Genomic DNA, 23473 nt, shown 5'->3' with positions numbered 1-23473 from the left:
GCTCAGGGCTTGAGCGTTGCTCTGGGGGCGTTCGTGAATTCTCCAGAATGTCCAGAATCCCTGCACACAGACCAAGCATGTGCTTGCAGCTTAAGGATTATTTTGGGCAGAGAGAGATGGGTGCCTGGGGTGGGCCCCACAGTCTTCCAGGGTGCAGGTGCCATCTGAATGTAGCTGAGGCATTGACAAGAGTCTGCTACAGCCTATAGCCTCTTCTTCCAGGCTGTCCACTGTGTGAATCTGTGCAGCCTCTCCTGCTGTTTACCCTCTTCCTCAAATTCATGGTCAACTCCATTTGAACATTTCTCAGTGTTTTCAGACGAAATACTTATTCTTCTCTGCATCTCCGTTTGATTGTGCTGTTTTATCGTAATCCTTTCCACACAAACTCTGTTTTCACATACACATTCATACACATGGAATGTTCCTTGACTGTCCAGCTCAGTTGGTCTCACTTTTTTCGGAAGTCCCATTCCAGACCTGATCACAGGCTGGGTAATATTCTTTAGGTGGTTGGTCTCTGAGCTTTGTGTGCATGCACAGACACAGGCTTATAGTTTTATACCCAGCTCTGTGTCAGACAGGATTCATTCTGCAAATTCTTCTCCACAAGCCCATTGTTCTAATACAGGTGTTTTTACCCAGGTGTGCATTAGATCACATGGGGATTTGATTCAGTAGAGTGGTGTATACGTATTTTGAAATGTAGTATTCTAGAACTGGAATTTGTAGTTTGAGAAACTCTTGTGATTTTTTTTTTTTTTATGTGCCCTTCTCTCATTGATGGCCACCACTTGAGTTTCTACTAAAGTGATTAAAAAGTAAAATACCTGGAAAATACCATACAGAAGCATAGAACTTACTTAAGAAGTGACATTTGCATCCAATTTTTTTAACTCTGCATTTAAATAGTGAACATTTATGTTTCACTGCAGTGTAGCGCAAAGTTAGTTGTCAAAATTAACAAGGCCTGCACTTCAGGGTCCCCAAGAACACCACTATGCTCAGAGGTTCAACGGGACTGCGGATGTTGTAGGAATGGCTAAGATTTATTACAGTGACATAATGACACATAGCTGCATCACCATGGAACGGGCACAAGCAGAGTCTGGAGGAATCCAGGTGCAGGTTTCCTGTGCTGCTCCCTCCATGAGGGTGACACAGAGCTCACTTCTTCCCCAGCAATGAAAATGGAGTAGTATGTGTGGTATTTCTGCCCAGGAAAGGTCACTAAAGACCGAGCACCCAGGGTTTTATTGGGAGCTGGTCAGAGGCACCTCTGCCTAGCACTTCGGCTAGGAGTCCAGCATTTCAGACTCCCAGGAGACCAGGTACTCAGCATAAACCACGTGGTTTGCACACAGTCCACCACAGGGAGCCCCTTTTATCAGCTGGGAATGGTAGGAACACTCCAGAAACCCAGGTTCCCAAATGCTAGCCAAGAGCAACCTTGCAAGTAGTCGTGTGTGCATAGCACTCTCAGGCCTGGTGCCAACTCTTTTCTGCACAACAACTTTAGCAGTTCATAGAAAATTGAATATGTGTTGATTTCTCTTATTATTTTTAAGGTATTGTGCTGGATGGTGTGGGTATTCCTTGTCTACACAGTGCTTGCTTTCTCACGGGAGGATAAAAGTGAACAAGTTTTCAAATAACCAGGGTAAAACCGAGATCCTGAAAGTGCTCTTATAGAAATAAGGTAGATAATAATATGGTAGAGAGAGTGTTAGTCTGCTCAGGAAGTTACTCCCGCAGTTTTGGAGGCTGGAAGTCCCAAGATCAAGGAGCCTGCGTGATTTGGGTTCTGATGAAAGCTGTTTTGCTGGCTTGTAGCAATGTAGCTCTGCCCTCATATGGCCTTTCCTCATTCATGCATGTGGGTAGATTAGGGGCCAAGGAGTACTCTGGTGTTTCTGATAAGGATACTAATCTTTTTGGATCAGGGCCCTACCATTATGATCTCATTTAACCTTAATTCCTTCCTTTGGGATCTCATTTCCAAATACAACCGCACTGGAGGTTAAAGCTTAAATATATAAATTTTGGGGAATGGCACAAACACTTGATCCATAACAGGGTCATGTGGAGAAGGCAACTCTAGACCTGAAGACTGAAAGGAACAAGCTATCTGAATTAGGAGAAAGTGTTCCTTAAAGGAATGACAAATATGGGGGTGCCTGGGGGGCTCAGTCGGTTAAGCATCTGACTCTTGATTTCAGCTCAGGTCACGATCTCATGGTTTGTGAGTTCGAGCTCTGTGTCGTCTGCTCTGACAGTGCAGGGCCTGCTTGGGATTCATTCTCTCTCTCTCTTTCTCTCTCTGCCCCTCCCCTGCTCGCCCTCTCTCTTTCTCAAAATAAATATAAAAAAAAAGGAATGATAAATATGAATGCATTAAGTCAGGAAGGGACTTAGTTACTTAGAAAGGCCTTGCCTCAAGGAGATAGGGGCTGGGGAGTGTGCGGAAACTAGATCATACATCAACGTGTAAGCAATAGGAAGGAGTTTGAATTGATTCAAACAATTTTAAGTAATAATAAAATTATCTGATTTGTATTTTAAAAAGCTTAACCTGACTGCAGAGTAGAAAATTAACAGGAAGCAGGGAAACCAGTTGGAAGGATATTTTACTGAGCTATTAAGATGGATTAAATTACAGCAGAGAGGAACACCTGGGTTGCTCAGTCGGTTGAGCATCTGATTCTTGATTTCAGCTCAGGTCATGATCCCGGAGTCATGGGATCGAGCCCTACGTGGAGCCTGCTTGTGATTCTCTCTCTTTCTCCTTCTGCCCCTCTTCCTCACTCATGCTTTCTTTCTCTCTAAAATAAAAAATAAAATACTTAAAGATAAACAAGCTACAGCAGAAAAAAGTGGTGGGGAGAGTTGGGGTATCTGGGATATACTACAAATGGTCAAACATGAGGCAAACCCGTTTTTCTAATGGGGAAAAATTAAAGTTGGAAGAAGTTAGATACAATTTCCAAATGTGTATTTAGTTTAACAATGTAACAGTTAAAGTAACAAAATTACAAGTTTAATTTGTAAGTACTCATTTTCTGTTCTCACGTTTCCTGTTACCGCTTTATTCAAACTTGTAACGTACATCTCAAAGCTAATATTTCTGTAGTAGACTTTTGATTTTAACCCCCAGGCTTTGTTTTCCTTCATTCTTCTCAACTCAGTAATGAACACCATAATCCACTGAATTGCTCAAACCCCAGTCTTAGGGTTCATTCTTGATTCCTTGCTTTCCCTTATTCCTTACATGTCAAATCCATCAGCAAATCTTGTTGACTCTACCTCCTGAATGGATATGGCCGACAGTAAGTTGTGTGTTTCCTGCAAATTTATTACCCTTGATTGACATTTAAGTCTTTAAAAAGTTTTTCACATTACTGGTTGGCTTTCATACCTGTGGGTAAGAGCTCAGGAAAAATTCCAAGTGTTGATTATTAGTGAAAAATAAGCCTTTTGAAGAACACTTATAACAGTGGCCTAAGTGGTTATGTTGTGAGAATAATGACAAAAGAGCTATATAATAAAGGGCAAATTGAGAATATTTGAAGAATGGGAACTTGTATCTTAAGATATTTTCAGTGAAAGAACACATAGATTGTGAGGTTTTGTGCCTAAACACATTAGATGAAAAATGGTGTGCTCCACGAAGTGGCTCTCTTGGTGGTAATGCTGAAAATGTTTCTGGTAAGTTTAAAACGTTCAGAAAATTTTAAAATGGGAAAAGGGACAAATATGATTTCTCATTCTCTAAGCTTGTAATGGCTTTAGTAGTTACTCTGTCAACCTGTTAATTTTCTCTATTTTTCTTTTCCATTACAGTTAAGTTGCTCAAGGTCAGGGGCTTGTTTCCTGTCTCTTGCGATTCGTGCTCCACCTGGGGCACAGTGTGTACTCAGTAGGTGTTGAGGAAATAATTTCCTCACAATATTGGATCAGTGCTTCTTCCAACCTCCTTTCTTTGTTCCTCGTTGCTCTTGATATATTTTTTACATTCTCTTACATTTTATAAACTTATATTTGACCACAATCACAGGTGACATAATATACTGCCTGTATGTCATTCCTGTTTGTAACATTTTGTTTTCTTTTTTTCCCCAGTACCTAGAGGATAGACCTTCTACCTGGGACTGGGAAACGGCCTTCCCCAGCATTCATCCCCTTACATAGCATAGCTGGTTTTTCATTTAGGAAAGACAACCATAGAAACATTCACAGGTTTTTATTTCTTTGTAGAACAAGACTTGCAAGGAAATGGTCATATGACGTGGCGCCAGGATGACCAGGAGAAGCTTAGAAATCTGAAACAGGATCACGAATGTGATGCATTTGGAAAAAAACTCAATCTGAGCATGAACTTTGTTCCTTTAAGGAAATCAAACAGTGAAGATAATGTAGATGGGTTATTTTTAAAACATCACTTAGATTTACTTATTCCAAAAGCAGATTATGGAAAGACAGAATCGGATGGTTTCAGTGTATTTGATAAGTTGTTTCTCGATACCAAGCCTGAGGAAACTGATGCTTGGTTAAAATACTATGAATATGATAAATATGATAAAATTAGTTCTAAGAAGTCACAGATTATCATATTTCACAGAACTCGTCTAGGGGAGAAACTCTATGAATGCAGTGAATGTAGGAAACGCTTCACTAAGAGATCAAGTCTCATTAAACATCAGACCAGACACATAAGGGAGATAGCCTATGGCTGTGGTAAGTGTGGCAAAACCTTTCCCCAGAAGTCACAGTTTGTTACACATCACAGGACTCACACAGGAGAGAAACCTTACAATTGTAGCCAGTGTGGGAAAGCCTTCTCCCAAAAGTCACAGCTCACATCCCATCAGAGGACACACACAGGAGAGAAACCATATGAATGTGGTGAATGCGGGAAAGCCTTCTCCCGGAAGTCCCATCTCATATCACACTGGAGGACACACACAGGTGAGAAACCCTACGGGTGCAATGAATGTGGAAGGGCCTTTAGTGAGAAGTCAAATCTTATTAATCATCAGAGAATTCATACAGGAGAGAAACCATTTGAATGCAGAGAATGTGGGAAGGCCTTCAGCAGGAAATCACAACTTGTTACACATCACAGGACTCACACAGGAACAAAACCCTATGGGTGTAGTGATTGTAGAAAAGCCTTCTTTGAGAAATCAGAGCTCATTAGACATCAGACAGTTCATACTGGAGAGAAGCCCTATGAATGCAGTGAATGTCGTAAAGCATTCAGAGAGAGGTCAAGTCTCATTAACCATCAGAGGACTCATACAGGAGAGAAGCCTCATGGGTGCATTCAGTGTGGGAAAGCCTTCTCCCAGAAGTCACATCTCATTTCCCATCAGATGACACACACAGGAGAGAAACCCTTTGTATGCAGTAAATGTGGGAAAGCCTTCAGCAGGAAATCTCAGCTTGTTAGACATCAGAGAACTCACACAGGAGAAAAGCCCTATGAATGCAGTGAGTGCGGGAAGGCTTTCAGTGAAAAATTAAGCCTTACTAATCATCAGAGAATTCACACAGGAGAAAAGCCTTATGTGTGCAGTGAGTGTGGGAAGGCCTTTTGTCAGAAGTCCCATCTCATATCACATCAGAGGACTCATACAGGAGAGAAGCCCTATGAATGCACTGAATGTGGGAAAGCTTTTGGTGAGAAGTCCAGTCTCGCAACTCACCAGAGAACTCATACAGGAGAGAAACCATACGGGTGCAGGGATTGTGATAAAGCCTTCTCCCAGAAGTCACAGCTCAATACTCACCAGAGAATCCACACGGGAGAGAAACCCTACGAATGCAGTCTTTGCAGGAAAGCTTTCTTTGAGAAATCTGAGCTAATTAGACATCAGAGAACTCATACAGGAGAAAAACCTTATGAATGCAGCGAATGTGGGAAAGCCTTTAGGGAGAAGTCAAGTCTCATCAATCATCAGAGAACACATACAGGAGAGAAACCCTTTGAATGCAGCGAATGTGGAAAAGCCTTCTCTCGGAAATCACACCTCATACCGCACCAGAGGACACACACTGGGGAGAAGCCCTACGGATGCAGCGAATGTAGGAAGGCCTTCTCTCAGAAGTCACAGCTTGTTAACCACCAGAGAATTCATACAGGAGAGAAACCTTACCAATGCCATGAATGTGGGAAAGCCTTCTCCCAAAAGTCACAGCTCATTAATCACCAGAGAACTCATACAGCAAAGAAATCCTAGGATTGGAGTTAATATTAGTCTTTGACAGAGACCTTACCGCTTTGTACTTCAGAAAATGCAGTTATGGTAAACCTTTCAAATAAATAGTCACATCACATTGTAGGTCTGAGTAATCTTTTAGGGTAGGAACTCTAAGTGAGGTTATGTAGGGAAAGTTTTTCAGCTGATTAACATGCTTATATAGGAACTCATGGAGTAGAATGAGCCTATGAGATGCAGTGGATTTTAAAAGCTTGGCAAGCATACAGTAGGAAATTAATAGCAAAGATGAGTACTGTGAACATCAGAAAGCTTTGCAGAGGCCACATCTCATTAGCTGTTGGAAATATGCCCACTGGGGTAAACCCTAATCCAGCAAATGAAGAAAAATCCCATGAATACGGCAAGTGAGGTGATGTTTCCATCAAGAAATCACAGCTCATTGTGCATTAAAATACTCTCAGGAATGAAGCTCTGTGAAAATACTAAATATGGGACACTCTTCAGCAGGTAATCCAACCATATTTTTTGGGGGGGGGGGGGGATTTACATTGTGGGTAAGCCTAACGATTGAAAGAAATGGGAAACGTGCCCCTAGAAATAAGGCTATAAAGGGAAGCCATACATTTTTTTATAGACGTGGTTATTAGAAACCCCATACTGATGATTGACATGTTCATTCTGAAGTATGAAGTTTTAAAAATATGTGAATAAATTGAGTCATTGAAACATCTAGATAAGACATTTCTCAGTGGTATTTATGGTTTATTTTCCTGTGTCACACAGTGTGTCTCATATTTTGGAATCACATATGATGATGTAATTGTGAGCATGAAATGCACATACCTTTTAGTAGTGCCTCTGATGTCAGGACATAACCACATGCCGCTGGTTTTTCTGTTTTAATGATACTATTGAAATGGCAATTGGTATAACATGTCTTACTGTTAAGTACGCAGCTTAATAACACTACATCTCTTTTTTTCCTTATGGCTTGTTCGCATATAAACGGGTCTGTGGTTGCTGATGTTTCTCTTCCGTTATGAAAGCCAACATTATATAAAGTTTGCAATCTCAGACTCAGAAACAATTTACCTAATACCTGGTTAATGAGTGTTCAAAGACAGGAACGTAAAACGCAATAGTGACTCATTATGTACTGAGTGAGCAAAAGAAAGGCGTGTGAACTGTATCACACAGCACTCGAGCTAAATGGCAGTAGTGCTGTCCAGGTGTTGTTCTCATTCAGTGTGGTGCCTTTGTGCATCCAGTGTACGTACTTCAAGTGCTGTGTGCCCAAGTACAGCTTGTATTTAAGTTACTCTGATGAAATATGCTGTGTGCTATTGTTTTCAGTGTTTCATAAGATATTTTGTGGAAAAGCTAGGGGGAGAAACCAATTATTTAGGGGTCACTTTCAGAAAATGTAAAGTATAGATTTTTTTGTGCTGAGAAATATATTTTTGATGTATTCAAGGAAGCCTATTTTACCTTCCTGCACATTTCTGTGATGTCCGGACAGGTATTAGGAAGTAGGCCTTTCACTGCTTCATCATTTGAAGTATCTGTGCTTTGCCTCTCTTCACCAGCTGCACCGTGCACATGGTGATCCTGTTGTGAACCTTTCATTGTAAGTAGGGCTCGCTTCGACAGTGCATGAACCACCCTTTAGCTCAGGTGGAATTTTGCAGTGATCTTTATAATGATCCTTGACAAAGTGTATAGTATTCTTTGTATGATGGTGAAATTCAGAAAAGTCCTGACTTTGATTCCAGACTTGGGAAAATCAAGACGACTTTCATGCACAAGTCGCTTTGTCCGCACCTTTGAGTTTACCAGTATTCTTTCCTGTAATTACCAATTTTACATCATTGTTGAAAAATTGGGACTTCAATGAGAGTAATTTTCTAATCCACTACACCAGGATGGTAATTTTAAAAGTATCTAACTTCCCAAATTTTTATTCATGCTCAAACATATGGACTTCCTGCTTTTCTCCCTCAAACCTGAAGGTGATTTTATCAACTTCATTTGTAAAAGAATAGTTATAGGGTTATGTTTTACTTCATAGATTCTCCCACTTTTAAATTTTTATCTCTCCTGATTCTCTTCCCTAGTCCCAGATAATGATTCGTTAGTTCTTGGATTGAGTTTGGAGTCTGTTGTCTAAAAATGACCTAATTTTTCTCACTTCAGTTCTAGATTGTTCCATTTACTATTAAGGAGTTAAACCCAGTAGTTTACTCTCTAGATAACCAAACTTTGGCTTTAACCTACTGGTTGAATACCGAAGAGCAGATTTTTTCCTTAGAGGTCATGTGTCAGTCATAGGGAGTGCTAACGCTGGCAACAGAGGCCTTGTTTATCAAAATACCTTATGTGGAGACCCAGGTATGCTGTGTAGAACTCACTGGGTACTCTCTTTCTGAAGAGGGGTCTTTGATTCTGAAATTAGATATTTTCAGTGTCCACGTTTTAAATTACCTTGGTAAACCACAAAAAAACACGAGTCCCCACATTTCCCCTACCACAAATCCCACATCAAGAAGAAAGCTGGTTTTGATGCTAAGAGGGATTTACTTGCAGCTTCATGGAGCATAGTAGCTGATGTTGGTAGAATGCATAGGGAGAGCATCCCCTCCCTCCTCTTTCACCACCCAGGTTCCCCCACTGTCCTGGAAGACCGTTCTGCCAAGGACAGTTTTACTACTGTATTCCTTTTACTAAGTAATGGATCATTTGGAGATCAAGTCTGTGAGTCTTGGGGAGTGCCTTTCTATTCAGTGTTTCTTTGTGGGCTTTTGTAATGTGACACCATTCTCTCTATGGATCCAATGTTCTGGGTATTTTGATCTCAAGATCATCACCTGTAGAACCTGAGGTGAAATAAACCCAAAGAATATCCAATTTATCCAGCAATACCTGTACCAATAGAAGAATGTAGATCAGTGGGCATCTGGAATCTACATCCGAGGCTTCCCTCATTTGGCCGTTTATTCCAGCAGTATATGCTCAGGTTGTCAGCTCTGCTGGGCTCATGAGTCTACAGATACGGTACCAGCAAGCTGCTAGGTGTTCAGCACCTAGTCTGGCCTATGCTGATGTGCTAACCCAACCATGACCCTTGTAGCTGTATGTATAATTTCTTGCACCTTGCCTTCATTCTTTTTTTAGTCCATTTTCCACACTACACATAGTATTTTAAGGTGCAATTCTGATTATACACTTCTGTGTTGAAACAGCAGGTAGCTAATTGTGGACTTAATGAGGACTTCTGTATAAATCCGGCCTATCCATCATTTCTGAATATCTTTCCTCCTGCACAGTGCTTTTTGGCCTCCTTGAACTACTTGCAGTTCCTTCGTATTTCTACAATCTCACAAGTCTCCTGTCACTGAAATGCCCATGTTCCTTATTAATGCTTGGCCACCTTTATGAACCGCACGTGTGTTTGTCACTGTGGTAATGCAATCATCACATGTCTTGTCTTTTCCATTAGAAAGCTTCTGGAAACCTGGGACTATCTTGTTTGTCTATACGGTTTTAGCAACTGAGGTTGTAATCTATGAACGTGAGTGCTCACGGTGGCTGCTTTCCACCACATAGGGAAGCATAGTCTGCAGTGAGGGAGAAGAGTGAAGCCTGGAAGCTTATTCCGGGACCTGGTTCTTGTCCTAATGTCCAGACTCACATCTGCCCTTTTCATGCCTTGATTGTTGCATTCTTCTGTGAGATATCCCAAATACCCTTCTAATAAATTCTCATGCTTGCTTCATCTGGTTCAAGTTGTGTTTGTTACTTACAACCCAAATATTCCTAACACAGGAGGTTAGGCTGTGCGATAAGTTGGGTTCTCTGGAAGTGGATCCTGAGATGCAGTTTGGAGTGCAAGGTGTTTATTGAGGAACAGCATCTGTGGGGTGATGGGAAGATGAATAGGAAAGGGTGGGTCGGAGGAAGAAGTCAGGCTGGACTGAGGCTGGTGAGACCCTGGCCACACCAGTAGGAAGCTCTGAAGGAAGTGCTGCTCGTGAGTGCCTCCTGTGGGGCCAAGATGGTCAGGTCTCCACATCCCCGAGGAGCTCCGTCACCAGGGGTCTGTTGCCCTGGGAAGGGGAGCATCCCAAGTGAATCTGCTCTCTTTAGCTGAGACCAGCTCCACAAACTCCAGCAACTGGGGGCAGTCAGCTGACCACTCCCTGCTGCTGAGCAACAAGTCCTTCCCTGGAGAGGGTTGGGTGGCCTCACTCTGTGCCCACAGTCCATCCCACCACTGCTGAGTTCCATTTTCCCAGTGTTAGGTCCGTCCGAGGAGAGACTGAGGAAACAAAGTTCGCTGGGACCAACTGGTCCCTCCATGCTGTCGTTTTCTCTCACCTGTGAGCTATTCTGGGGCCTCTGCCACCTCTGCTGGCATTGATGGCTCACCTCCTTGCTGAGGGGTCTGAGCCATGGTTTCCGTGCCCTCAGACCAAGTTGCTGTATCTGTGCATGTACCTTCACAACTGGGTAAGAAAGTTGCAAGAAGCCCCTAAGTGGATCACCTGAATCCATTCCTTCCTCCCCACCCTGTTGTGTAAGCAGCACTGCATCCTCCTCGTGCATCAAGTACCCCTGAAAAAGAGCGACTCCTCGTCTGCCCTGCTGGTCCCTGGACACAAGGAGCACAATGCCCACGGTATACCTGGAGCTTGCAATTAAGTAGGAAACTTGCTCTGTCTTGGTGAAAAGTGTGTTCTCCTTACAGATCAAGACTTCTAACCCTGCAGAGCCCAGAGTTGTGGGTATGGGAAGCACAAAGGCCTCTGGAGGCAATCATTGGTAATGTGACGGTAGGTGAGGCCATCCCTGCTTAAGAGAGACAGAGCACGTGGTGAAGGGCAGAGAGAGAGGGGGATCTGAAGCAGGCTCTATGCTGACAGCAGCGAGCCCAGTGCAGGGCTGTAACTCACGAACTGTGAGGTCAGACTTTTGGCTCTGAGCCAAAGTCAGATGCTCAGCCAACTGAGCCACCCAGGTGCCCCTCTTGCTTTCCGTTTTTTTTTTTTTTTCTTTTTTAAAAGAAAATTTTAATGTTTATTTTGAGAGAGAGAAATAGAGAGGTAGTGGGGAAGGGCAGAGAAAGAGAGACAGAATCCAAAGCTGGCTCCAAGCTGACAGCACAGAGCCTGACACTGGGCTTGAACCCATAAACTGTGAGATCAAGACCTGAGCTGAAGTCAGGTGCTCAACCAACGGAGCCACCCCAGTGCCCCACTTTTCTTCTTTTTAAAAAGATTTATCTTAGGGGCGCCTGGGTGGCACAGTCGGTTAAGCGTCCGACTTCAGCCAGGTCACGATCTCACGGTCCGTGAGTTCGAGCCCCACGTCAGGCTCTGGGCTGATGGCTCAGAGCCTGGAGCCTGTTTCCAATTCTGTGTCTCCCTCCCTCTCTGCCCCTCTCCCATTCATGCTCTGTCTCTCTCTGTCCCAAAAATAAATAAACGTTGAAAAAATTAAAAAAAAAAAATTTATCTTAGAAGGAGAGGGAGGAAGCGGGATAGGGAGAGAATCCCAAGCATGCTCCACACTCAGCACAGAGCCCGACATGGGGCTTGATACCATGACCCTGGGATCATGACCTGAGCTGAAATCAAGAGTCAGACGTTCAACCTACTGAGCCATCCAGGCGCCCAGAATCTGCTTTTCAAATGGAGAATATTTCTCTGCCACAGAAATCATGGCTTTGCAACAGAACCCTAGAGGGCTCTGCAGCTCTATCAGAGATTGAAGTAGACTCCAGACAGCATCCTTAACTGCCTTGGATACGTCTAACAGACCTTCTGCACCATGTGAGTTAACCTACAGGGTACCTCGCACCAGTCCTGTGCCTGCTGCAGAGAGCTCTCTTGCTCTAGGCGCCACTCAAAATTGGGAGCTTTACAAACCACCCAAGATCGGAGTCAAATTTCCAAGTGTGTTCCATGATCCCTTCCAACGTCAAAGAGGCCCATGTTAACGTTCCTTTAACAAATTTTAGTCTTTCCATTTTCTTAAAAAAATTTTTTTTAATGTTTATTTTTGAGAGACAGAGACAGAGCACGAGCGGGGCAGGGGCAGAGATAGAGGGAGACACGGAATCTGAAGCAGGCTTTAGGCTCCGAGCCGTCAGCACAGAGCCTGACACGGGGCTCGAACCCATGGACCATGAGATCATGACCTGAGCTGAAGTCGGATGCTCAATCAGCTGAGTCATCCAGGTGCCCCAGGTCTTTCCATTTTCATTCATTCTTCAGAACCACATTTTAGGACTAAATTTTGATAAAATTTAGACAATAAAATGTATCTACTTTTCACATAGAGTTGAACTTCCATGCGTTTTGGTAAAAATGTTTAGGCCAATGTGAGTACCGCTCCTACCAAGTTGTAGATTATTTCATTTCCATCACTTTAAAATGTTCCCTTGTACCTCTTCACAAATTTCACTTCCACTGCTGACCTTAACCGCTGATCTCTCTTCTGACACTAGATTCTTTTTATCTGTTCTAGAATTTCATATGATTGGGATTGTACAATAAGTAACCCTTCGTATCTGGCTTCTCTCAGTCTAATGTTTTTGGGATTTGTGCATGTTTTTTGCGCATCAGTTTTGTTTTTGTTGGTTTTTTTATTGCTCAGCTTTCCATTGTGTGGAAATACCATTGTATGGATATACGAGAGTTTGTCCATCCACTCACCTGTTGATGGACATACAAATTGTTTCATATTTTGGCCATGAAGAATAATGCTGAGTCTTTCCACTACATTCACCAGAATAGCCAAACATGGAATATAAAACAATACAAGCACTTTGGAAGACAGTGTGGCAATTTCTTAAAAGTTAATCATACAGTTGTATGGTGACAGATGGCAGCTACACGTGTGATGAGCAAACACAATGTGTGGACTTATCAATCACTATGTTGTATACCTGAAATGTTAACATTTTGTGTCAACTATACGTCAATAAAAAATAATTAAAAAAACTGGTAAATATATATGTACCATAAGATTCAGGAATTCTACTCCTAAGACCATACCCATGGAAAATGAAAACATATGTTCAGAAAACTTTGTATACCAATGTGCATAAGATCTGTTTAGGGAATGTTTGGTTTGTCTTCTTCTTTTTTTTTTTTTTTTAATTTTTTTTTCCAACGTTTATTTATTTTTGGGACAGAGAGAGACAGAGCATGAACGGGCGAGGGGCAGAGAGAGAGGGAGACACAGAATCGGAAACAGGCTCCAGGCTCTGAGCCATCAGCCCAGAGCCTGACGCGGGGCTCGAACTCACGGACCGTGAGATCGTGACCTGGCTGAAGTCGGACGCTTAACCGACTGCGCCACCCAGGCGCCCCTGGTTTGTCTTCTTCTAAGCCCTGCTGCTGACGCTACAGATTGAGGGTTAACGAAAAGGAAAAAAAAAAAAAAATAGAGTCAACAAAAGGGAGAATCCTGAGGGGTATATATTTATATATTCCTGTTCTTAAAAATGTTTGAGAAATACATTCAGAAGAGCTTTGTGTGGCAGAATCTGGGAGCCTTTTTGAACAGATGTGTTATTGTTTGTCCCTAAGTAATCTCGGGCCACTGAAGAAATTTGACTTTTCAAAAAAGTTTTTTTAACATTTATTTATTTTTTAGAGCATGAGAGCAAGCGAGTGAGTGGGGGAGGGACGGAGAGAGGGAGAGAGAGAAGCAGGCCGACTGCAGGGCTTGAACTCACAAACCATGAGATCATGACCTGAGCAGAAATCAAGAGTTGGCCGCTTAGCCGACTGAGCCACCCAGGCACCCCAAAATTTGACTTTAAAATTAAAAGCAGGATTGGGGCACCTAGGTGGCTCAGTTAAATGTCTGATTCTTGGTTTCACCTCAGGTCATGATCTTGTGGTTCCGTGGGTTTGATCACTGCGCTGGGCTCTTTGGTGACAGTGCTGAGCTTGGGATTCTCTGTCTCCTTCTCTCTCTCTACCTCTCTGTCTCTCAAACAAAATAAACTTAAAAAAATTAAAAGGATGTTTTATTCAATATATGTTATTAGGGCCCACAACCAAAAATTGTGGACAAAATAATAGCATTGCATCCTTACATCACACTAAAAAACATAAATTACAGAAGGGATAATTTTGTAATTGCATATAAGAAACAATGAAAACATCATATATAAATATATGAATATTTATAATATGGATGAAAAAGGTTTTAGAAACACATCCTAAGGATGTGTTTTTAAAACCTGAACCGTGGTTCAGTTGGTTCTGCATCTGACTTTGGCTCAGGTTATGATCTCACAGTTTGTGAGTTTGAACCCCATATCAGGCACTGCTCTGAGAGCATGGAGCCTGCTTATTCTCTGTCTACCTCTCTCTGTCTCTCCCTCTTTCTCTCTCAAAAATAAGATAAACATCATTAAAAAACCATAAATTGCACTGTGTAAAATTTAATGTTATAGGATATAAAATTACCTTCTGTTGTCTAGTTTTAGGATTTAAGTCTTTTACTCTAATTTGTGATAAATCTATACAATGAAAATGTGCACATTTACAAAATGATGCTAATAGGATATATTCACTTAATTCAAAAATATTTTATGAGCCTTTATACACCATGTACTACCCGTCATGTACCACTATTCTAGGCAATGGGGTAAAGGTATGAACAAGACAGAAAAGGTTTCTGCTCTCAGGAGGTTAATTCAATTTAATAAGGAGAGATATGGCAATGCAAACGGGTGCCCCTTCCCTGGGAAACTGTGGAGGCTCCTCAGAAAATTAAAAATAGAACTACCCTATGACCCAGCAATAGCACTGCTAGGAATTTACTCAAGGGATACAGGAGTGCTCATGCATAGGGGCACATGTATCCCAATGTTTATAGCAGCACTTTCAACAATAGCCAAATTATGGAAAGAGGCTAAATGTCCATCAACTGACGAATGGATAAAGAAGGCGTGGTTTATAAATACAATGGAATACTACTTGGCAATGAGAAAGAATGGCATCTGGCCATTTGCAGCAACGTGGATGGAACTGGAGGGTATTATGCTAAGGGAAATAAGTCAGAGAAAGACAAACACCATATGTCTTCACTCATATGTGGATCTTGAGAAACTTAACAGCATGGGGGAGGGGAAGGGGAAAAAAAAGTTAGGCGAGGTGAGAGCAGAGGAGGGACACAAAGAGGGGAAGAAAGAGAATCCCAAGCAGGCTCCATACTGTAGCACAGAGCCCGACACCGGGCTTGGTCCCAGGAACATGAGATTGTGACCTGAACTAAAATCAAGAGTTGGATACTTAACTGCCTGAGCCACCTAGGTGCTCCAGTGTTATATTTTTGTTTCAACTATCAAACTCATGAGAAGGACAGTCCATTACATTTATCCCTATTTTTACCCACGCCACTGTCTTTATAAGTTCTAACCCTTGTTATAATTTCTTTTACAGTTGGAGACCTCCCTCTAGCCAGCCTCTAAGGTAAGGGCAGCTGGTGACAGATTACTAACTTTCCTTCACCTTCATCATATGGAGGTCTTTATTTCCCCTTCGTCTGAAGAGTATTTTTGCTAGATACAGAATTAAGGGTTTACAATTATTTTTTCCCTAGCATGTGAAAAATGTGCCACCTCCTTCTGGCCTCCACTTCTCAGATGAGAACTCCCCTGTCACTCACTTTTTCCTCTGTAGGTAGTGCTTTATTTATTTTATTTAATATACTTATATTTTTAAATGTTTATTTATTTATGAGAGAGACAAAGTGAGTGGTGGAGGGGCAGAGAGAGAGGGAGACACAGAATCTGAAGCAGGATCTAGGCTCTGAGTTGTCAGCACAGAGCCCAACACGGGGCTCAAACTCACAAACCACGAGATTGTGACCTGAGCTGAAGTTGGATGCTTAATCAACTAAGCCACCCAAGTGCCCCTACAATATATTTTAAAACTTAGAATGTAGATACCCTTTCTAAACAAGAGAAATTCAATAGTCAAAAGGGAAATGAATAGATTTTACTGCATAAAAACTTCAAAGTACAGCATGCACGCAAATGCACACATTACACACAAAGGGAAATGAGAAGTAATGGCTTGTAAGAATATGCTTTATCTGTAACATACATATAAAGGCATAAAATCCCAAAGAGCTCTTATAAATCAATGATAAAAGCAGAGATTCTAATAGGAAAATGGACAAAAGATATGAATAAGTATTTCACAGAAGGTAAATAAGAACTAGTCAATAAACAGAGTTGCTTATTCTCACACAAAAAAACAACAAATTTACAATAAGATATCTTAAGTCACTATATGACAAAAATTAAACTTGGTAATAGCCATTTGTCATTCATTCAGTCAATAAATACACATTGGGCCCTCACTCCGTGCCAGCAATATGGTATAGAGATAATAATAAGCAAAATAGTCTCTAGATTCATACTAGTGAGGTTGACAATTATTAACAAAGTACACACATAAATACATATATTTATAAACAAGCAAATTAGGCAAATGCTAGAGAGAGTAAGTATAGAATTCAGTGAGTTTTCTGGGGACAAGCTGGCACCTGACCATTGCCCAGTGAGACCCTCCCTCAGAGGGTCAGAGCAGGTCCAAGTGGCAGGCCCTCAGAAGAGAGGGGTTTGGAAACAGCCCCATCTGAGATAAAACTCAGGAGGGTAGTGCTGCTGGTAGGCTGATGGCTTGGACATGGACAGTGTAGAAGTGGAGACTGGACAGAAACCAGAAAGAAGGGGTGTCTGATGGCTGGTGGGTGAGTGCAGAGTTCCTGTGCCAGAGATTGGGAAGCTAGGTGACACCATTTTCACCTCTACTATGCATGTGCATAGACACCCACGTGCCCCACACAGTTCCACCCCAGTAAGCTAAGCAGCGCCACCTAGTGGAGAACAGAGCCTTTTGCCAAGGCCCATCCAACTGTACCAACCAAGCCCTAGAGAATCACCACAAGTCTCTCTGCCTGCTTAATGTATGGACTATAGAGTGCATCATAGTTTGATTTCTAGGGGAAACTGGATGTAGTTACATTCGGATTTCATTTGGTTTGCTGCTCCATCTCTTTGGGTTTTTAGGTGTTTTTTTATTTTTTCATTTTTTTTCTTGGATTCAGAAAAAAATTTTATTTTCCGTTTAAAAATTTTTTTTAACATTTATTTTTTTTTTTATTAAAAAATTTTTTTTAACGTTTATTTATTTTGAGACAGAGAGAGACAGAGCATGAACGGGGGAGGGGCAGAGAGAGAGGGAGACACAGAACTGGAAGCAGGCTCCAGGCTCTGAGCCATCAGCCCAGATCCCAACGCGGGGCTCGAACTCACGGAACGTGAGATCGTGACCTGAGTCGAAGTTGGTCACCCAACCAACTGAGCCACCCAGACGCCCCTAACATTTATTTATTTATTTTTAAGAGATGGAGACAGAGAACGAGCAGGAGAGGGCAGAGAGAGTGGGAGACACAGAATCTGAAGCAGGCTCCAGGCTCTGAGCTATCAGCACAGAGCCCAACAGGAAGCTTGAATTCATGAGCTGTGAGAGCATGACCTGAGCTGAAATTGGTCACTTTAACCAACAGAGCCACCCAGGTGCCCCTATTTCCTGTTTTTATAAAAAATTTAAAAAAAATTAATTTTTACTGTATTTTTTATTTTTTGTATATTTTAAAATTCTATTTTACTTCATTTCATTTTATTCTATTTTATTGTATACATTTATTTTAATTTTTAAACATTTTCTTTTACTTTCCCTTTTTTCCTTTATTCTATCAAGCTTCTTTTCAACAACCAGACCAAAACACACCTAGGACCTAGCTTCCTTTAATTGATTTTTTGTGTTGGTTTTTATTTTTTAATTTGCATTTTATTCTTTTTCATCCTCCAAAATGACAAAACAAAGGTATTCATGCCAAAAGAACAGGAAGAAATGAAAGCCAGGGACTTAGTCAACACATATATAAACAGGATGTCTGAACTAGACTTTAGAATCACGATAATAAGAATAGGGTTGAAAAAAGAATAGAATCCCTTCCTGTGGAGATAAAAGAAGTAAAATCTAGTCAGGACTAAATTAAAAATGCCATAACTGAGATGCAATCTCAAATGTATACCATGGCGGCAAGTATGGATGAAGCAGAGCAGTGGATTAGCGATACAGAAGACTAAATTATGCAGAATGTGAAGCAGAAAAGAGGGAAAATTAGGCAAAAGAGCACTATATAAGAATCAGACAACTCAGTGACTCATTAAAAATGAGTAACATCTGAATTATAGGAGTCCCAGAAGATGAAGAGAGAGAAAAAGGGGTAGAAGGTTTATGTGAGCAAATCATAGAAGAAAACATTCCCAACCTGGGGAAAGACACAGACATCAAAATCCAAGAAGCACAGAGAATTCCCTTTAGATTCAACAAAAACCAACCATCAACAAGGCATATCATAGTCAAATTCACAAAATACACAGACAAGGGAAGAATTATGAAAGAAGCAAGGGGAAAAAAGTCTGTAACCTACAAGGGAAGACCGTTCAAGTTTGCAGCAGACCTATCCACAGAAACTTGGCAGGCCAGAAAAGAGTGGCAGTATATATTCAAGGTGCTGAATCAGAAAAAATATGCAGTCAAGGATTCTTTATTCAGCAAGTGTGTCACTGAAAATAGAAGGAGAGATAAAGAGTTTCTCAGACAGACAGAAACTAAAGGAGTTTGTAACCACTAAACCAGCCCTGCAAGAATTTTTAAGGGGGACTCTCTAAGGGAAGAAAAGATGAAACAAAACAAAAAAGACTAAAAGCAACAAAGACTAGAAAGGACCAGGGAACAGCACCAGAAACTCCAATTCTACAGGGAACACAATGACAATAAATTCGTATCTTTCAGTACTCACTCTAAACATCAATGGACTAAATGCTCCAACCAAAAGACATAGGGTAACAGAACAGATAAGAAAATGAAATCCATCTATATACTGTTACAAGAGACCCATTTTAGACCTAAAGACACCTGCAGATTGAAAGTAAGGGGATGGAGAACCATCTATTATGCTAATGGTCACAGAAAGCCGGAGTAGACATACTTATGTCAGACAATCTAGCTTTTAAAATAAAGACTGTAACAAGAGATAAAGAAGGGCATTATATCATAATCTTCTCGAGTGCACATGGGACATTCTCCAGAACAGATCACATACTGGTGCACAAATCAGCCCTCAACAAGTACAAAAAGATTGAGAGCATACTGTGCATATTTTCAGACCACAATGCTATGAAACTTCAAATCAGCCCCCCCCCCCCCACACACACAAAAAAATTGGAAAGACAACGAATACCTGGAGACTAAAAAACATCCTATTTAAGAATGAATTGGTTAACCAAGAAGTTAAAGAGGGAATTAAAAGGCACATGGAGGCCAGCGAAAATGATAACACGACAGCCCAAAACCTCTGGCATACAGCAAAGGTGGTCGTGAGGGAAGTATATAGTAATCCAGGCCTTTCTAAAGAAGAAAGAAAGGTCTCAGATACACAACCTAACCTTATACCTTAAAGAGCTGGAAAAAGAACATCAAACAAAACCCCAGACCCAGTAGAAAGGTAGGAAATGATAAAGATTAGAGCAGAAATCAATGATATTGAAATAAAACAAACAGAATAGATAGATGAACCCAGGAGCTGGTTCTTGGAAAGAATTAACAAAATTGGTAAACTCTTAGCCAGTTTGACAAAACAACAACAAAAACAAAAACAAAAAAACAAAAAACCCAAATAAATAAAATCAAGAATGAAAGAGGATAGATCACAAACAACACTGCAGAAATACAGACAATAATAAGAGAATATTGTGAGCAATTATATGCCAAGAAATTAAGCAATATGGAAGAAATGGACAAATTCCTAGAAATATATAAACTACCAAAAGTGAAACAGGAAGAATTGAACAGACTCATAACCAGTAAAGAAATTGAATTCTTAATAAAAAATTTCCCCCAAAATAAGAGTCCAGTGCTGAATGGCTTTTCAGGGGAATTCTACCAAAAATTTAAAGAATAGTTAATGTCTATTCTTTTGAAGCTGTTCCAAAAAATAGAAACGGAAGGAAAATGTCTAAACTCATTTAATGAAGCCAGCATTACCTTGATTCCAAAACCAGACAAAGACCCCACTAAAAAGGAGAAGTACAGACCAGTTTCCCTGATGAACATGGATGCATAAATTCTCAACAAGATACTAGCCAACCAGATCTAACAGCACATTAAAAAATTCTTCACCATGATCAAGTGGGATTTATATTGGGGATGCAGGACTGGTTCAATATCAGCAAATCAATCAATGTGATACATCATATTAAAAGAAAGGACAAGAACTACATGATCCTCTCAATAGATGCAGAGAAAGCATTTGACAAAATACAGCATCCTTTCTTGATAAAAACCTTCAAGAAAGTAGGGATAGAAGGATCATAAAATATCTCAGGATCATAAAAGCCCTATATGAAAGACCCACCGCTAATATCATCTTCAATGGGGAAAAACTGACAGCTTTCCCCCTAAGATCAGGAGCACGTCAGGGATGTCCACTCTCGCCACTGTTATTCAACAAAGTATTGGAAGTCCTAGCCTCAGCAATCAGACAACATAAGGAAATAAAAAGGCATCCAAATCAGTAAAGAGGAAGCCAAACTTCCACTCTTTGCAGGTAACTTGATAACTCTATATGGAAAACCCAAATGATTTGACCAAAAACTGCTAGAACTGATCCATGAATTCAGCAAAGTTGCAGGATATAAAATCAATGCCCAGAAATCGGTTGCATTTCTATACACCAATAACGAAGCAGCAGAAAGAGAAATAAAGTGACCAATCCCATTTGCAGTTGCACCAAAACCCATAAAATGCCTAGGAATAAACCTAACCAAAGAGGTAAAAAAAATCTTTACACTGAAAACTATAGAAAGCTTATGAAAGAAATTGAAGAAGACACAAAAAAAGGAAAAATATCCCATGCTTATGGATTGGAAGAACAAATATTGTTAAAATGTCGATACTACCCAAAGCAATCTACATATTCAATGTAATCCCTATCAAAATAACACCAGCAGTCTTCACAGAGCTAGAACAAATAACCCTAAAATTTTTATGGAACCAAAAAAGACCCTAAATTACCAAAGCAATCCCCAAAAAGAAAACCAAAGCTGGAGGTATCACAATTCCAGATTTCAAGATGTATTATAAAGCTGTAATCATTAAGACAGTATGGTACTGGCACAAAAACAGACACTCAGATCAGTGGAGCAGAATAGAGAATCCAGAAATGGACCCATAAATGTGTGGCCAACTAATCTTTGACAAAGCAGGAAAGAATATCCAGTGGAATAAAGACAGCGTCTTCAGCAAATGGTGTTGGGAAAACTGGACAGCGACATGCAGAAGAATGAACCTGGACCACTTTCTTACACCATACCCAAAAATAAACTCAAAATGGATGAAAGACCTAAACATAAGACAGGAAGCCATCAAAATCCTCAAGGAGAAATCAGGCAAAAACTTCTTTGACCTTGGGCACAACAACTTCTTACTCAACCCATCTCCAGAGGCAAGGGAAACAAAAGCAAAAATGAACTATTGGGACCTCATCAAGATAAAAACCTTCTGCATGGCAAAGGAAACAATCAGGAAAACTAAAAGGCAACCAACGGAATGGGAGAAGATATTTGCATATATCAGATAAAGGGTTAGTAACCAAAATCTATAAAGAACTTATCAAACTCAACACCCCCAAAAAACTAAATAATCCAGCGAAGAAATGGGCAAAAGACATGAACAGACACTTTTCCAGAGAAGACATCCAGATGGCCGACGCATGAAAAGACGTTCAACATCACTCATCACCAGGGAAATACAAATCAAAACCACAATGAGATACTACATCACCACTGTCAGAATGGCTAAAAGTAACAACTCAGGCAATGACAGACGTTGGCAAAGATGTGAAGAAAGAGGAGTTCTTTTGCATTCCTGGTGGTAATGCAAACTGGTGCAGCTACTCTGGAAAACAGTACGGAGGCTTTTCAAAAAATTAAAAATGGAACTACCATATGACCCAGCAATTGCACTACTAGGTATTTATCCAAACGATACAGGTGTGTTGTTTTGAATGGGCACATGCACCCCAATGTTTATAGTAGTGCTATCTACAATAGCCAAATTATGGAAAGAGCCCAAATGTTCATTGGCAGATGAATGGATAAGGAAGATATGGTATAGATATACATAATGGAGTTATTACTCAGCAACCAAAAAGAATGAAATCTTGCCTTTTGCAACAACATGGATGGAACTAGAGTGTATTATGCTAAGTGAAACTAGTCGAAGACAAATATAACTTCACTCATGTGGAATTTAGAATACAAAATAGATGAATATAAGGGAAGGGATGAATACAAAACAGGGAGAGGGACAAAACACAAGACTCTTAAATATAGAGAACTGAGGGTTGCTAGAGGGGTTGTGGATGGGGGGGATGGGCTAAATGGGCAAGGGGCATAAAGGAGAATACTTGTTTGGATGAACACTGGGTGTTATACAGAGAGGCTGAATCGCTGGATTCTACTGAAATCATTATGATATGCTAACTAACTTGGATGTAAATTAAAAAAATATTTCAGTGAGTTTAGAATCAAAGGGACATTGCTCAGAGATCACAATAGGATCACAGAACACTTCTTTGAGTAAGAGTTGCTTGAGTTGAATTATGAAGGATGAGTTGAAATGAACAAATGAAGTGGCACCTGGGTGGATCAGTCGGTTAAGTGTCTGACTCTTTATTTCAGCTCCGGTCATGATCTCATGGTTAATGTGTTTGAGCCCTGCATCAGGCTCCATGCTGACAATGCAGAGCCTGCTTGGGATTCTTTCTCCCTCCCTCTCTGCCACTCCCCCCCCACTCTCAAAATAAATCAAAAAAAAGAAAAGAAAAGAAAAGAAAAGAAAAGAAAAGAAAAGAAATAGGAATGAACTAGTGAAGTTATGGTGTGAAAAGATAGATAGCCTTTTCAGGTGGAGGGAATTAACATGCTCAATGGTTGTGAGGTACATGGCATTTGGGGAAACAATGCACAGAGAGGAAAGTAATATAAGAGCTTGAAAAGGCAAGGGTGAGATCGTGCACTCTTGTGGACCATGTTAAGGACTTTTGCTTTACCTCAGCGCAATCAAAAAGCATCAAATTATGTTAATCTG

At 40.8% G+C, this 23473-nt stretch overlaps 1 protein-coding gene across 4 annotated transcripts in view; it reads left to right on the top strand.

The window, feature by feature from the left end:
• Positions 1-9993, top strand: part of ZNF84 (zinc finger protein 84) — a 63465-nt gene extending 53472 nt beyond the window's left edge. For all 4 annotated transcript variants that reach the window (XM_040464142.1, XM_040464140.1, XM_040464143.1 and 1 more), the window contains one exon: positions 4255-9993. In XM_040464142.1, coding sequence (XP_040320076.1) covers positions 4255-6239 — 1985 coding nt within the window. In that variant the 3' untranslated portion in view covers positions 6240-9993. The remainder of the gene's footprint in view (positions 1-4254) is intronic.
• Positions 9994-23473: the final 13480 nt, after the last annotated feature.

Source organism: Herpailurus yagouaroundi, unplaced genomic scaffold, assembly GCF_014898765.1.
Source record: "Herpailurus yagouaroundi ecotype Mexico unplaced genomic scaffold, PumYag 437, whole genome shotgun sequence".
NCBI lineage: Eukaryota > Metazoa > Chordata > Mammalia > Carnivora > Felidae > Herpailurus > Herpailurus yagouaroundi.
The sequence above is the reverse complement of the archived record's forward strand: the minus strand, read 5'-3'. Positions and strand labels throughout refer to the sequence as shown.